General features: G+C 50.0%; 1 protein-coding gene across 1 annotated transcript in view; it reads right to left on the reverse strand.

Moving 5' to 3' along the window:
* Nucleotides 1-12,319, reverse strand: part of ACIN1 (apoptotic chromatin condensation inducer 1) — a 34,587-nt gene that overhangs the window by 15,628 nt on the left and 6,640 nt on the right. The window contains exons 4-7 of the mRNA XM_080977631.1: nt 5,824-5,912; nt 4,432-5,703; nt 2,328-2,570; nt 2,090-2,190 (exon numbers count right to left, since the gene is read on the reverse strand). Of these exons, the coding sequence (XP_080833757.1) occupies nt 2,090-2,190; nt 2,328-2,570; nt 4,432-5,703; nt 5,824-5,912 (1,705 nt within the window). The remainder of the gene's footprint in view (nt 1-2,089; nt 2,191-2,327; nt 2,571-4,431; nt 5,704-5,823; nt 5,913-12,319) is intronic.

A 12,319-nucleotide genomic window follows, 5' to 3' on the forward strand; every position in this document is an offset into this window, starting at 1 on the left:
GCGCAAGCAGCGTCAGGAGCGCACCGGGGCCGCGGACAGGCGGCGGAGCCATCTTGCCGCCGCCGTCTTTCCCAGCAGCCCCCGGGAGGGTTTGGGGAGGAGGGGGGAGGAGGAGGAGGAGGAGATGGAGAGGGGAGAAATAGCGGGGGAGGAAAGGGCATGGGCGGGGGTGGGCGCCGGAGGAGAGGCGATGGGAGGCTGCAGGGGAGCGCAAGCAGCAAAGCAAGGCGCGCGCCCCTTGACACACACACGCCCGACCCACGCTTTGGCCTCGGCACCGCAGCTTCTTCCCCCAATACCTGCACAACACCCCACTTCCGTGTCACCCCCAAAAAGAAAGGGGGGAACACCACCAGTCTGCAGAGACTTTTTTGGGATGTGGGCTGCTCTCTTGACGAAGGGAGGAATGGCAACATTTGGGGAATGGGCAAAGCCTTCCACACTTCTTGGCTGTCAAGGATGCAGCCCAGCCAGGTCTGGTCCTTGGCATCTTGGGCCACCTCCTCACTGCCTGGGAAAGAGTCTGTGCCTTTGACAGCGGTGTCAACAGGCACGAGTTCCACAGGAACAGCTTCCACTGCCCTGTTTGCAGCACAGCAGTGGGTCATGAGCTGCCCACTACAGCAGGAACAGGGAACTGTGCGCTGTCAGCAATGGCCACTATTCAGGGATAATGATGGGAGGTTCCTGGGCTTCTTAGGGGTATCTGGTTGGCCACTGTGAGAACAGGGTGGTGAAGAAATGATCCAATGACCTTATCCAGCCAGCTCTGCTTACTGTGACCTAGTCCAGTAACATCAGGGGGACTCCTCGGATCCCCATCCTGGCCACTATCAGGTAACAAAACTGGGCGGCAGCACTGGCTTTTGGAACACCTGAGCCCTACAAACCAGTTGCATTGTCGTCGTCCCCCCCCAGGTTAATTCGTTTCCTGTGTTTGTTCCAGTGAGACATTAACTGGCACCACCCCAATGGTGCAATATCAGTCAAAGGAGATTCTCCTGCTCGCCATCCCTTGAAAAGCAACTCCATCACCATCAGTTTGGCCCAGTGGACGGGTCCAGTCCCAAGCAGAAGTGAGATTCGTTGGAGCATGTTGCTGCAGAGGCTGCAGCTGCTTTTTGGGGGGTTGGAGAGCCTTTAGATAGAGCACAGCACCTAGCACAGAATGGGAACTGCTTAAACGCTGTACATGTGTACACTACCGGCCTAGCCTAACTGAAGTTGGGGGTCAAGCAGCCCAGGGTGATGAGGAGCAGCTCTGCTGATACCAGAAGCATCCACCTGACCATGGCTGACCTGCACCAGCAAGATCCAGAAGCCATGACACCTTGACACTAACAAGGCATGCCAGCTGTTTCCGCCCACCCCTCAGCCTTGGACCATACAGACCACTTTAACAAAATCAAAACTTTTGAATCATCATAAAACCTGTAAGAGCATAATCCCTCTACCAGAAACCAAGTATCCTTGTATGTGCAGAAGTGAGGTGCATGTGGAAGGGCAGAGAAGAACTGAGTGGTCTTTAGAAGGTCCCAGGTTAATTCCCTGATGGCATTTTGTGCTGGGCTGAGAGTCTCCCCTCTGACAGCACTGAGCCAGGTATATGTCCCTTAGGAGTGCACAGGGGCTGGTTTAGACAGAGACCCCCTGATCATGCTGAGCTTAACAAGTACTGCCAGGGAAATAACCAAGTTCAGCTAGAAATATGTAGTGTATCAGTCCTGAATTTCTAAAACAAGTAAATTCGTCTGGAAATTCCTGCACTGCAGGGGGTTGAGCCAGATGGCCAACTCTATGATTCTATGAAATCACCTCTTCCCCCAGGAACCCTCCCACAGGCCGCTCTGCGCATGCCTCTGACCACCCACGTGTTCTGGGGCTCAAAGGTGGGCCAAACAAAGCCCTGTGTCACATATTGCGTTGTGTGGCATTGCTGCGTCGTGGCCTCAAGCCAAACCTGAACTCCTGGGCCCGCTGCCGCCCCTGGAGGCTCCCTTCTCTACGCGCCCCATTCCCCAGCGGTGCATGTGGGGCCTGCTCAGCCTCCGCCCTCCACTGCCCGGGTCGCTCGGCCTTGGATACTTACTTTTCGCTGTGCCGCTGTTCGGACGGGCGGTGTGGCTCCGAGGCAGGGACCCCGCTGTCGAGGCCACTGGCCTCCATTGGAGTGGGGGGCTCTGGGCTGCCCTGTGGGGAAAGGCTTAGTTTAGCAGGAAGAGGCCACACGGTGAGGGTCTCAAGACCTCCCCCGCCCTGTATGTGCCTCCCCCTCCAAAAACGATGCACACCCCGCCCTGCAACCCTTCCTCTCCCCCATTCCGTACTCGCTCTGGAACTGTCATCTCCATCTCCTCCTCCTCTTCCTGCTGTTCCTGCTCCTGGCCATGGCTGGGGTGTCTCTGGGGCTCCGAAGGCAGGGGAAGGGTGTTTCTTCGCTTTTCCCTTGGGCTTGATGACCCATCTTGCTGGGTCTGGGGGCTGTGGCGTGGGGGGCTCTCCCCTGTCGGGGAGGTCTCTTTGGTGTGGGGGTAGCTGCTACCGTCCCTTGAGGCTTCAGGGCTACGGGACTGAAAGCAGAAAAACAGGTGGTTTGGTTTTTTTAGATGGCCGGCTCCAGCCTGCCCACCTGAGGAAGGCTGCATTGAAATGAGACATAATCCACAGACACATCTCCCCTACTGCTCACAAGCAGGGGAAGACACAATCACGAAGCAAGCTTGTGACTGGATTAAAGGAAAGTAAACTGAGCCAGTCAATTAACTGATTAAATCCGCAACCTGAGAAAGAATAATAGTTTGGGGGAACATGCTTTCTTTGCTTTTAGATGATGATTCACCAATGTGTCACAGCCGGTATAATTTCAGAAAAGCCCTGGCTCTCCCATTAAAGAGGGAACACCTCTTAAGATGTTTGCCATTTGCACATGTATTTTATTTGATATTTAAAGCTGCTTGCCAGCAAGGTGGGTTTATTTATTTTTTTACTAGCACAAATGATTTTTAAAGCAAGTTTTAGATCGCTCCGAATAAAAGGACTATCAATACCGCAGTGCTCACAAGAGGCTCATAGCTCTCAGCGCCCTTGAATATGCTTTATAGCTAACAGCTATTGAGAATGGTTGTGTAGACAAAATAGCCTAGCACCTGAAGTTATGAATCCTTAAATATGGACAAGAAAACAAATAATGCACTGAGACAGGATTGTTGCTTTTCTTTTTTGAAGAAAAAGAAACCCCTCTTCCACACACCCCCTGGGTTTCAAACGCCCGGTGCAAATTCAGTTTTCAAGCAAGACTTACAATGCATATTTTTAAGTTGTTCAAGGCAAGCTCTGCCTTACACCAGGGACTGAAAAATTTGGCCAGAGGCAAGTGGTAGGCGTCTGAAGCTTGGCAGCTTCTAGTTGGCCAAGCTCCGCCCATGATCTCCCATGGATGAGCTTGCCCTGAGCTAGGAATGCCTGTTTGTTCTTAAGCAGCATCTTGCTTTGAGCCAGACACTCTCCAAATGCCCAGTCTCACAGCAGCTTCCAACAAGGCTCTGGTGACTCAAGCAGGGGGCAGCATCTAGACACAGAGATCAAATGCTGAGCTGCTAGCCATGGGCCTTTTTCACCCCGTCGGAGCACATTCGTTGCCCAGAAGTCAGGGAAGGACCAGAATTGAGCACGTTTCCAGGGGAGAAAAACATTGCCCTGCTGCTCTGGAAACCTCACCTACTGTTTGAAACCCAAAGGCTGCTAAGCAGCAGCAGCAGCAGCAGACAGCGGATAATCTCAAGTATGGGAACGCTGCTTGTAGCCTGGTAAGTGAGCAGCGTTCTTCCAACTTGGGGTGCCCAGGTGTTGTTGAACTACAACTCCCATAAGGCAGAGCTGGGGGGTAGGATGGGAGTTGTAGTCCAACAACACCTGGGGTCACTGGCCTAGGGGAAGCCGCCATAACAGAGAAAGGGCACTTGTACACACCACTGATGACCAAGGGGCTGGCTAATTGCAAGGTGCTTTGGAACACCTGCCAAATGTATTGATTCTCATTTCCCGAATTAAAACAACAACAACAACAACAACAACAAGAGGGGGCGGGGAACCACACACGAAAACCCTGGTGGCCCCCATGGATAAAAAGCCTGGGCTGAGGTGGAGGACAGCTGGATTCAAATCCTTCCTGCTGGGAAAGGTGCCCTCAACAGGTTGAAGTGGCAATAAAGTAAGACGCAAATCCTACAGGAAAAGGGGAAAGTACTAGGCAGAGGAAGAGGGGGCGGCAGGTGTTCAAGAAACCACTCTGACTCTCTGGAAAAATTGCACAATGGGACTATCCAACCAGGACTGAATCTGTGATCCTGAAGAGACACAATAATCCAGTGTGGGAAGCCCAGCTTTTTTGCCGCCGCCTTCAAGTGACTCAGGAAGAAACCGGCCACTCACCTTTCTGCTGCTGCCACCGCTGCTGGAAGGCGACCGGGACCGCGACCTGGAGCGAGACCTGGAGCAGGAGCTGCTGTGCCGCTCGGAGCCAGAGCGGGACGGGGAGCCCGAGGCCCGCCGCTTCCTGGCGGGCGACTCAGAGGAGCCGGAGCGGGGCCTCCTGGCGCGGGAGCGAGGCTGCGAGCTGCCGCGAGAGCGGGACCTGGAGGAGCTGGACGCGGAGGAGGAAGAGCGGGAGGAGCTGGAGCCTGCGGGCCTTTCCCGCGGGCGCTGCAGGGGAGATGGCGGGGGGCCGGGCCGTTCCTCTGGGGGGCCGGGGCTGGCAGCGGCGGCTGGGACTTCCTGAGCGGGGGGAGATGGCTGAGAGAGCTGAGGGGGGGCCTCTTCGTCTTCTGCAGGGCTGGGCCCGGGGGCCTCCTTGGTCAAGAGAGGGGGAGGGGGCTCCTCGCCCCCGTCATCCTGCTGGGCGTGTTGTGCTTCTGTCAGCTGCGGAGGGGAAGGGGAGTCCTGGACCAGGGCGGCGGCGGCAGCTGCTGTCTCTTCCTCCAGAGTCTTCAGGGCCTCGGCTGCTTCCTCCTGATCCTCATCTCTCTGGATCTCCTCTGCCACCACCTGCTGGGGCTGCAGAGGGACCACAGGGGCCCCCCACCCCAGCAAGCCCACCCCCTGCTCCCCTTGTGCCTCGCGGGGGGCAGTCGCCCCTCTTTCCTCTGGGCAAGGCCCTGCTTCTTTGGCCACCTCCGCCTTTAAGGCTTCGGGTAGCTGGGCTTCGGCCTCGACGGGCTCTGCCTCTTCTGGAGGCCCTGGCATCTCAGGGCCCCTCTTTTCCTCCCGGGGCCCCTCCTGCGTCACAGTTGCTGGCTGCTCTTCCCTGCACTCTGGGGCTGCGGGTTCAGCCTCTGCGAGGCCCTTTGAGGGTGGGAGAAGTGGCATGGCTGCTCCGCAAACTGGGGCGTCCGGGGTTTGGGCCGTGGCCTCTTTTGGCTGGGCCTGTGGGGCAATGGGCAGGGAAGGCTGGCATGCGCCCTTCTCCAGGGGAGCTGGGGTGCCGGGCTCAGCCTGCCCCTTTGGCGTCTGTTTGGCCGGCAACGCGGCAGCTTCTTCTTCCTCCTCCTCGTCATCCTCGTCGTCGTCCTCTTCGTCGTCCTCCTCCTCCTCTTCCTCCTCCTCTTTCACAGGAGCCCTCTGGACTGCCCTCCGACTCCTGAGAGGTGTCTCTCGCTCTTCGCTGCTTGGGGCATGGGCGGCTCCCGGGGTCTTTACAGCTCTGGCCTGAAGGGAAGAGGAAATCACAGCATGCCTCCAGCAGCTTTGCACCTGGCCCTCCTGGGGCAAACGCCTCGCACGCACCTCCCCACGGTGACCCCTTCAACCCATATCACGGCCACTTACCTGCCTGACCCGGGTCGGGTGCTGCTCCGGTCTTCTTGGCCCTTCTTCATCAGATTCTTCCCTCTCCCGTGACACAATGCAGCTTTTGCCTAGCAAAGGAAGGGGAGAACCGTCAGCTGGTCAGGCCAGAAATGGCTTCTCACACAACATTCTAGGCAATACATTCATTTTTATCGCAGCAATACGGCCTAGCAGTGAAAGCTTCAAATTTGACCAAATGTTGTTTTTGTTTCAAACTTTGCAGATTGTCGACAAAATGGATTGTTTCAAGAGGTGGCAGAAAGATATTTCTAAATTTGTCTGGCAGGGCAAGAAGCCCAGAATAAAATTTAAAATTCTAACGGATGCAAAGGAAGCCATCCAAGTGGATGGCCATGCTGGAGGCATGCTGTGATTTCCTCTTCCCTTCAGGCCATCACCGCCTCCTGTGGGGGGGGGGGGTTCCATAGTTCCACTGCGTGAGGAAGGACTTTCTTTCATTTATCCGGCTCAATTACATCTTCACAAAGCAAACAGATCAGCTGCCAATCTATTCGCCCCCAATATATGTAAAAGGGCTCCAACCCCACCCCAGTACCTTCATTTTTGACCCTAGGAGCAGAGGAGGCTGCTTGGTAACATCTCAGAACATTGGTCCATCAATCTCAGTATGACCTACCCTATTTCTGTGACAGTCACTGGTTTTATCTGTTTTAAAAATTGAATTCTAATTGGTTGTGATGGCTGAGTTTTAAGTTGCTATAACCGGCCCAGAGATCTGCTGATGAAGGGTGGGCAATAAATTGAACAATGATGATGATACACTACCAATAACAGTAGAAGAAATAATTATAATAGTACACGGACTAGCCCTACCTAGAGATTTCACTGGGGACTGAACCTTCTGCATGGTAAGCAGATAAGTCTGCCCCCCCCCCCAAGACATGGGTCTTCTTCCTGATTACTGTCAACATGAGTACTACCAGAAGCCTCTCATAATACTCAAGCAAGCAATGACATACACAAGTAGTGTGTATGTGTATGTGTACACAAACACACAAACAGCTAGGAGCAAACATTCCCCTCTGCCATGCCTCTCCATTTTGGCTGAAGTGAGAGCAAATGTGGCTGATCTCTTATCTTGCTGGAGGCATAGCCAGAAGTTGCTCTTCTCCCTGGTGGGTGTGCAGGTGTGTAAACACTCTTACACTGGCTCGCCTCTGATCTATGTACATCTAGTGGAACAATAGTTACTGATAATCCACGTTCTGAACAAAAGCTTTGATCAACCTTGACGATCAGCGGGCATGGAAGGAAACGGATGTGCTGACAGGGCATCTAACAGGGCATCGCCTTAAGCCTCAAGGTGTGGAATGTTGCCCAGCTGTTTGGAGGGAGCAACACCACCACCTGGTCCCCCTGGTCACCCAAATCCCTCTGCAGCAGAAGCGGGTGCAAACACATCTTCCGAACAGAGAAACTGGATGAGTGCCAAGAGGTTTGCAAATGCCTGTCTGTCTGGGGCACCTCCTCCTGCCCTCTTTTTCTCTGGAAGCCAGGTACACGGGAGCCACGTTCTGAGTGGGTCAAGAACACGCACCTTTTAAAAAGCTAGACCAGGGGTCAGCAAACATTTTCAGCAGGGGGCCGGTCCACTGTCCCTCAGACCTTGTGGGGGGCTGGACTATATTTTTTTTTGGGGGGGGGGGGATGAACGAATTCCTATGCCCCACATATAACCCAGAGATGCATTTTAAATAAAAGAACACATTCTACTCATGTAAAAACACGCTGATTCCTGGACCGTCCGGGCCCGGGCCTTAGTTTGCATACCCCTGAGCTAGACTTTCAAATCCACACACTGGAATCAACTGCATGAGTATGTTTCTTAGCAATTGAGAGGTGAGGCAAAAGCACATTAACCCTGCAGTTGCATGGCTGTGCTATAACAAGGAAAACAACATGGAACATAGTGTACATCTTTCCCCCCTTTTTCTTTACTTAAGACTTTTCAAAATTGCAGCCGATCCTACAGAACAAGTACTGTAAAATCTATCATGCCCTTAACAACCCAGACTCTCAATAATGGTATCAGAATATTGTAACCAGCTCCGAACGGTTCATGTTTTCCAAATACCATTTGTCATCCATTTCCGTAATTAACTAATGCAATCTTGCTGCATCATGTCTGGATCTGACCGCCTACTAAGATGTCTGTATTTCAGAGCTATGAAAATTTGGCTTAAAATCATTCCATCAGACCTTTTACACGGTTACATCTGGTTTTAAAGCAGAATTGTCTACAGCAGGGGTGGTCCCATTCCCTTCTGAGCAACCTTTTGAGGACAACATACCAGAGACAAAAAGCTGGAGCAGCAAGGAGTGTAAAAAATTTTCTTTGCGCAGGAGTTTAGCTTCCACACACATACCTCTCTATCCTCCACCCAAACAAGCGAGAGGCTCAAGGACACATTCCAGGCAGGCAAAAATGCTCAGAGTGAGAAGCAAGGTCAGCAAGGAACACGGCCTGGGGAGGATTCTCAGGGCCAAATGCAGAGGGACAGCAGGCCACGTTTAGCACCTGGGCCCAAATTCCCCCCCACCACTGACCTGGAGTTGCAGAGTCGATTCAGATGTGATGCTAAATAGCAGTTCAGCATTATCAGAATGAGAAACCGAGAATCTCGGGTCCACGTGTTCCCCTCCCCCAAGTATGAGACCTCTGGGTATAGGGCGGTACAGTGGTACCTCGGGTTACATACGCTTCAGGTTACATGCGCTTCAGGTTACAGACTCTGCTAACCCAGTAGTGCTTCAGGTTAAGTACTTTGCTTCAGGATGAGAACAGAAATTGTGCTCCGGCGGCGCGGCAGCAGCGGGAGGCCCCATTAGCTAAAGTGGTGCTTCAGGTTAAGAACAGTTTCACGTTAAGTACGGACCTCTGGAATGAATTAAGTACTTAACCCGAGGTACCACTGTATACCGTATTTTTCGCTCTATAAGACGCACGAGACCACAAGACGCACCTAGTTTTTGGAGGAGGAAAACAAGAAAAAATATATTCTGAATCTCAGAAGCCAGAACAGCAAGAGGGAGCGCTGCGTAGTGAAAGCAACAATCACTCTTGCTCTTCTGGCCTCTGGGATAGCTGTGCAGCCTGCATTCGCTCCATAAGACGCACACACATTTCCCCTTACTTTTTAGGAGGGAAAAAGTGAGTCTTATAGAGCAAAAAATACGGTATAAATTCAATCAATCAATCAATCAATCAATCAATCGATCAATCAAAGCTGCAGGGAGGAGTTTGGAAGCATCACTTCCACTGTAGACCAACCACACCTTGCTGTGTCACCCAAACCTGATAAGCCGAAGCTGATCTTGACCGTGGTTTGTTGAAACTGCAAATGAATCCAAAGTCAGCCATGTAGGAAGTTCACATTCGTGGAGATGGCTAATGTAGGTCCACTAATTCCAGTAGGTCTACCATGAGTAGAACCTAGTTAGATACAACCCGGCATTTAAGAAAGTGACTTATGTCAACAAACCATGGTGAAGATAAAACATGGTTTAGGGTTCCGATGTAATGTCTGAAATGGAAGCAGAAGGCTCTGATTTTCCCATGGCTATTTTGGAGGAGGAGAAAGGAAGGAGGGAGGGAGTGAAGGCAAGGTTTGCTGCACTCATCCCCCTAATTCTAAAATCTGGGTTATGGGCAAACCTAGGTTGCCCCAGAGTTGGTGAGGCTCACGTGACATCAACATGAAAAAGAGCCTATAGTGTCATTGGCCCAGCCCTGAGGAATGCTTTGCCAATAGGGATTCAGCAGGTGCCTTCTGTTTCAACCTATAAATGCCTGCTGGAAACTTGGCTATTTTAGAATGGCAGATTAAATTGATGGGCTATGCTGAAACGGCAAAAATGACCGGAAAAATTAGGAATCAGGAAGACCAACATTTTAGTAAGAAATGGGGAAAATATATAATTTATCTTAAAAATCATTGTAAATAATTAAAATTAGTAGTAGGATCGGAATGATACTTGTCGTTAACGTTGGACTAAGGTTGTAATGGAGATTTAATAGAATTGTATTAGTAGAGAAGATGCAGGAGGAAAAAAGTTAACACAAGGACCCACAAAGGGGAGGAGGGAAGTCCATGGGAATTTATGGAATTCTCTTTTTGTTTTGGTTGTTTGACGATGGTTTGTAAATTTCAAAGTTTGGAAAATTAAATAAATATATATATAGAGAGAGAGAAGAAAAGTTGGCTATTTTGCCAGGCTTATGCGGGCAATTAATAATACATCCTTTTATAACAGTTAGCTGATATTCTCAGGTTTTAATTTAAATATATATATATGGGCAGTGCTTTTTTCTGAGGAGATGCAGGGGTACGCATACCCCTAAACATTTTGTGAATCTTTGTACTTTTGTCCATTTACTGTATTTATTTCCCCCAATTTGAACTATAAATTGGTGATTTTCTTGAGTCAAAACGAGAGTACCCCTAAACATTTGTTTAAAGAAAAAAAGCACTGTATATAGGCATTACTGTAAACTGCATTGATATATTTTGATCTCCCTGTGGAGTATTGTGGGGAAAACCTTCGCCCGTGTGGTTCTCAACAGATTACAGTCATTCACTGACAAGAGTCTATCCCATGTCACAATACAGCTTTAGAACTCAGAGGTCAGCAGCCAATGTGATTTTCTCACTGTTCCAGCTGCAGGAGTATTGCCGAGAGAAGAGGCGCCTTTCTATATCGCCTTCCTAGACCTGACAAGGGCCTTTGACCTCATCAGCCGAAAAGGGCTCTTTGCACTGCTCAACAAGATAGGATGCCCACCTAAGCTTCACAAGATGATTGTGTTTTTATAGCAACAAAGGGTTTTTTTTAAATAAATAAATAAACTGCCCCCCAATGTTCTTTCCAAATTTCTTAAAGCGGACAATAAATAACTGACCTTCTTCTCAAAAACAAACATACACTGCGTATCCTAATGGGGCACGAAGAAGCAATTCATTTAGAGGGAGAAACGCACCAATTATGGATGCCTATCCTGTCGCACAACCACACATTTCAACATGTTTCTTCTTGCAGCATCCCTGAGGAAGGAAGACTTAAACATGACCTTTGTTAATCACCACCTCCGATTTTAACTACTTGATGGTTTTATATCGTTATCTTGAAAGTTTTATTAATGACTGTCGTGGTCTGTCAACAGTATTCTGATACCTGATATAAAACTTCCATGCTATCTTGTCCCTCAGTAAATGTGCAGAATACGAACCCATAATTTACTGGAGAGTACCAGCTGTTTGGCCTCTGTTTCATCAGAAATACTCCACAAGATCAAGTTGTTTCTCCTCAAAACGTTTTCCAACTCATCAACTTCATTTTAACATTCCCTTTGCTTTTTTACTAGGGGCTTTTTCACAAGGACCCATTTAACTTGCCAGGTCATTAAAGTTTGTGTTCCAAGTTACGTATTTACTTGTTTTCTATACGGAATTTATAACCTGCCTTTCGAAAAGAGACACCCATAAGGATAAAAACAGCACAGTCAGCAGGCAAAAACAACAGCATCCTTTCCTCCACCTTTTTGCCCATCATTTCAATCCTCTTATCAATTTTTCTTTCCACAGGCAAAATATTTCTCGATCTTTCAGTGTTCTTATCCAATTCCTTAATTTGGAACTTAACACAATTTTTCTGAATTTTTTGGTCACTCTTTGGGGTTAGAATTGAAGCTTTGTCAATAACTAAAAGAGCGCCTTCCTTAATATCAGCTATTTCGGCCCCTACAATCCCTCCCAGGTGAGTTGCACCTGGATCCATCATTATTAACTTTCAGGAGGAACTTGAGAACAGCCCTGCTTACCTAGGCATTTGATGACTGAAAAACACTGTTCCTGATAGTCACTGGCTGCGACAATGTTTTCAACTATTTTTAAAAAGTGTTTTCAAATGTTTTTATTACTGATGTGCTTGCTGCCCTGAGCTCCTTTGGGAGGGAAGGGTGGCATATAAACTGAAGGAAGAGAGAAAGAGAGGGAGGGAGGAAGCACCCTACTTTCACAGGCATGCTTGGTGGGGATTGAGGAGGGCCTTCTCAGTGGTGGTTCCCAGACTTTGGATCTCCCTCCCTAGAGACGCTAGTCAGGTTCCTTCCTTGCTGTCCTGCTGGCGGGTGAAGACTTTATTCTTCCAACAGGCTTTTGGGAATTTACTGCTTGTATCATGCTGTTTTCATTGCAATCATTGGTATGTTTTAAACAGATTTTTTAGATTATACAGTCATACCTCGGGTTGAAGTCGCTTCAGGTTAAGCCTTTTCGGGTTGCGCTCCGCGGCGACCCAGAAGTAAAGGAGCACATCACGTCCGGGTTTCGCCGCTTGCGCTCAAAATGACGCCATGCGCGGAAGCGGCAAATCGCGACCCGCACAGACGTGGGTTGCGTTCACTTCAGTATGCGAACAGGGCTCCGGAACGCATCCCGTTCGTATCCAGAGGTAC

This window comes from Podarcis pityusensis (genome assembly GCF_964106645.2).
Source record: "Podarcis pityusensis genome assembly, chromosome: 13".
Lineage (NCBI taxonomy): Eukaryota > Metazoa > Chordata > Lepidosauria > Squamata > Lacertidae > Podarcis > Podarcis pityusensis.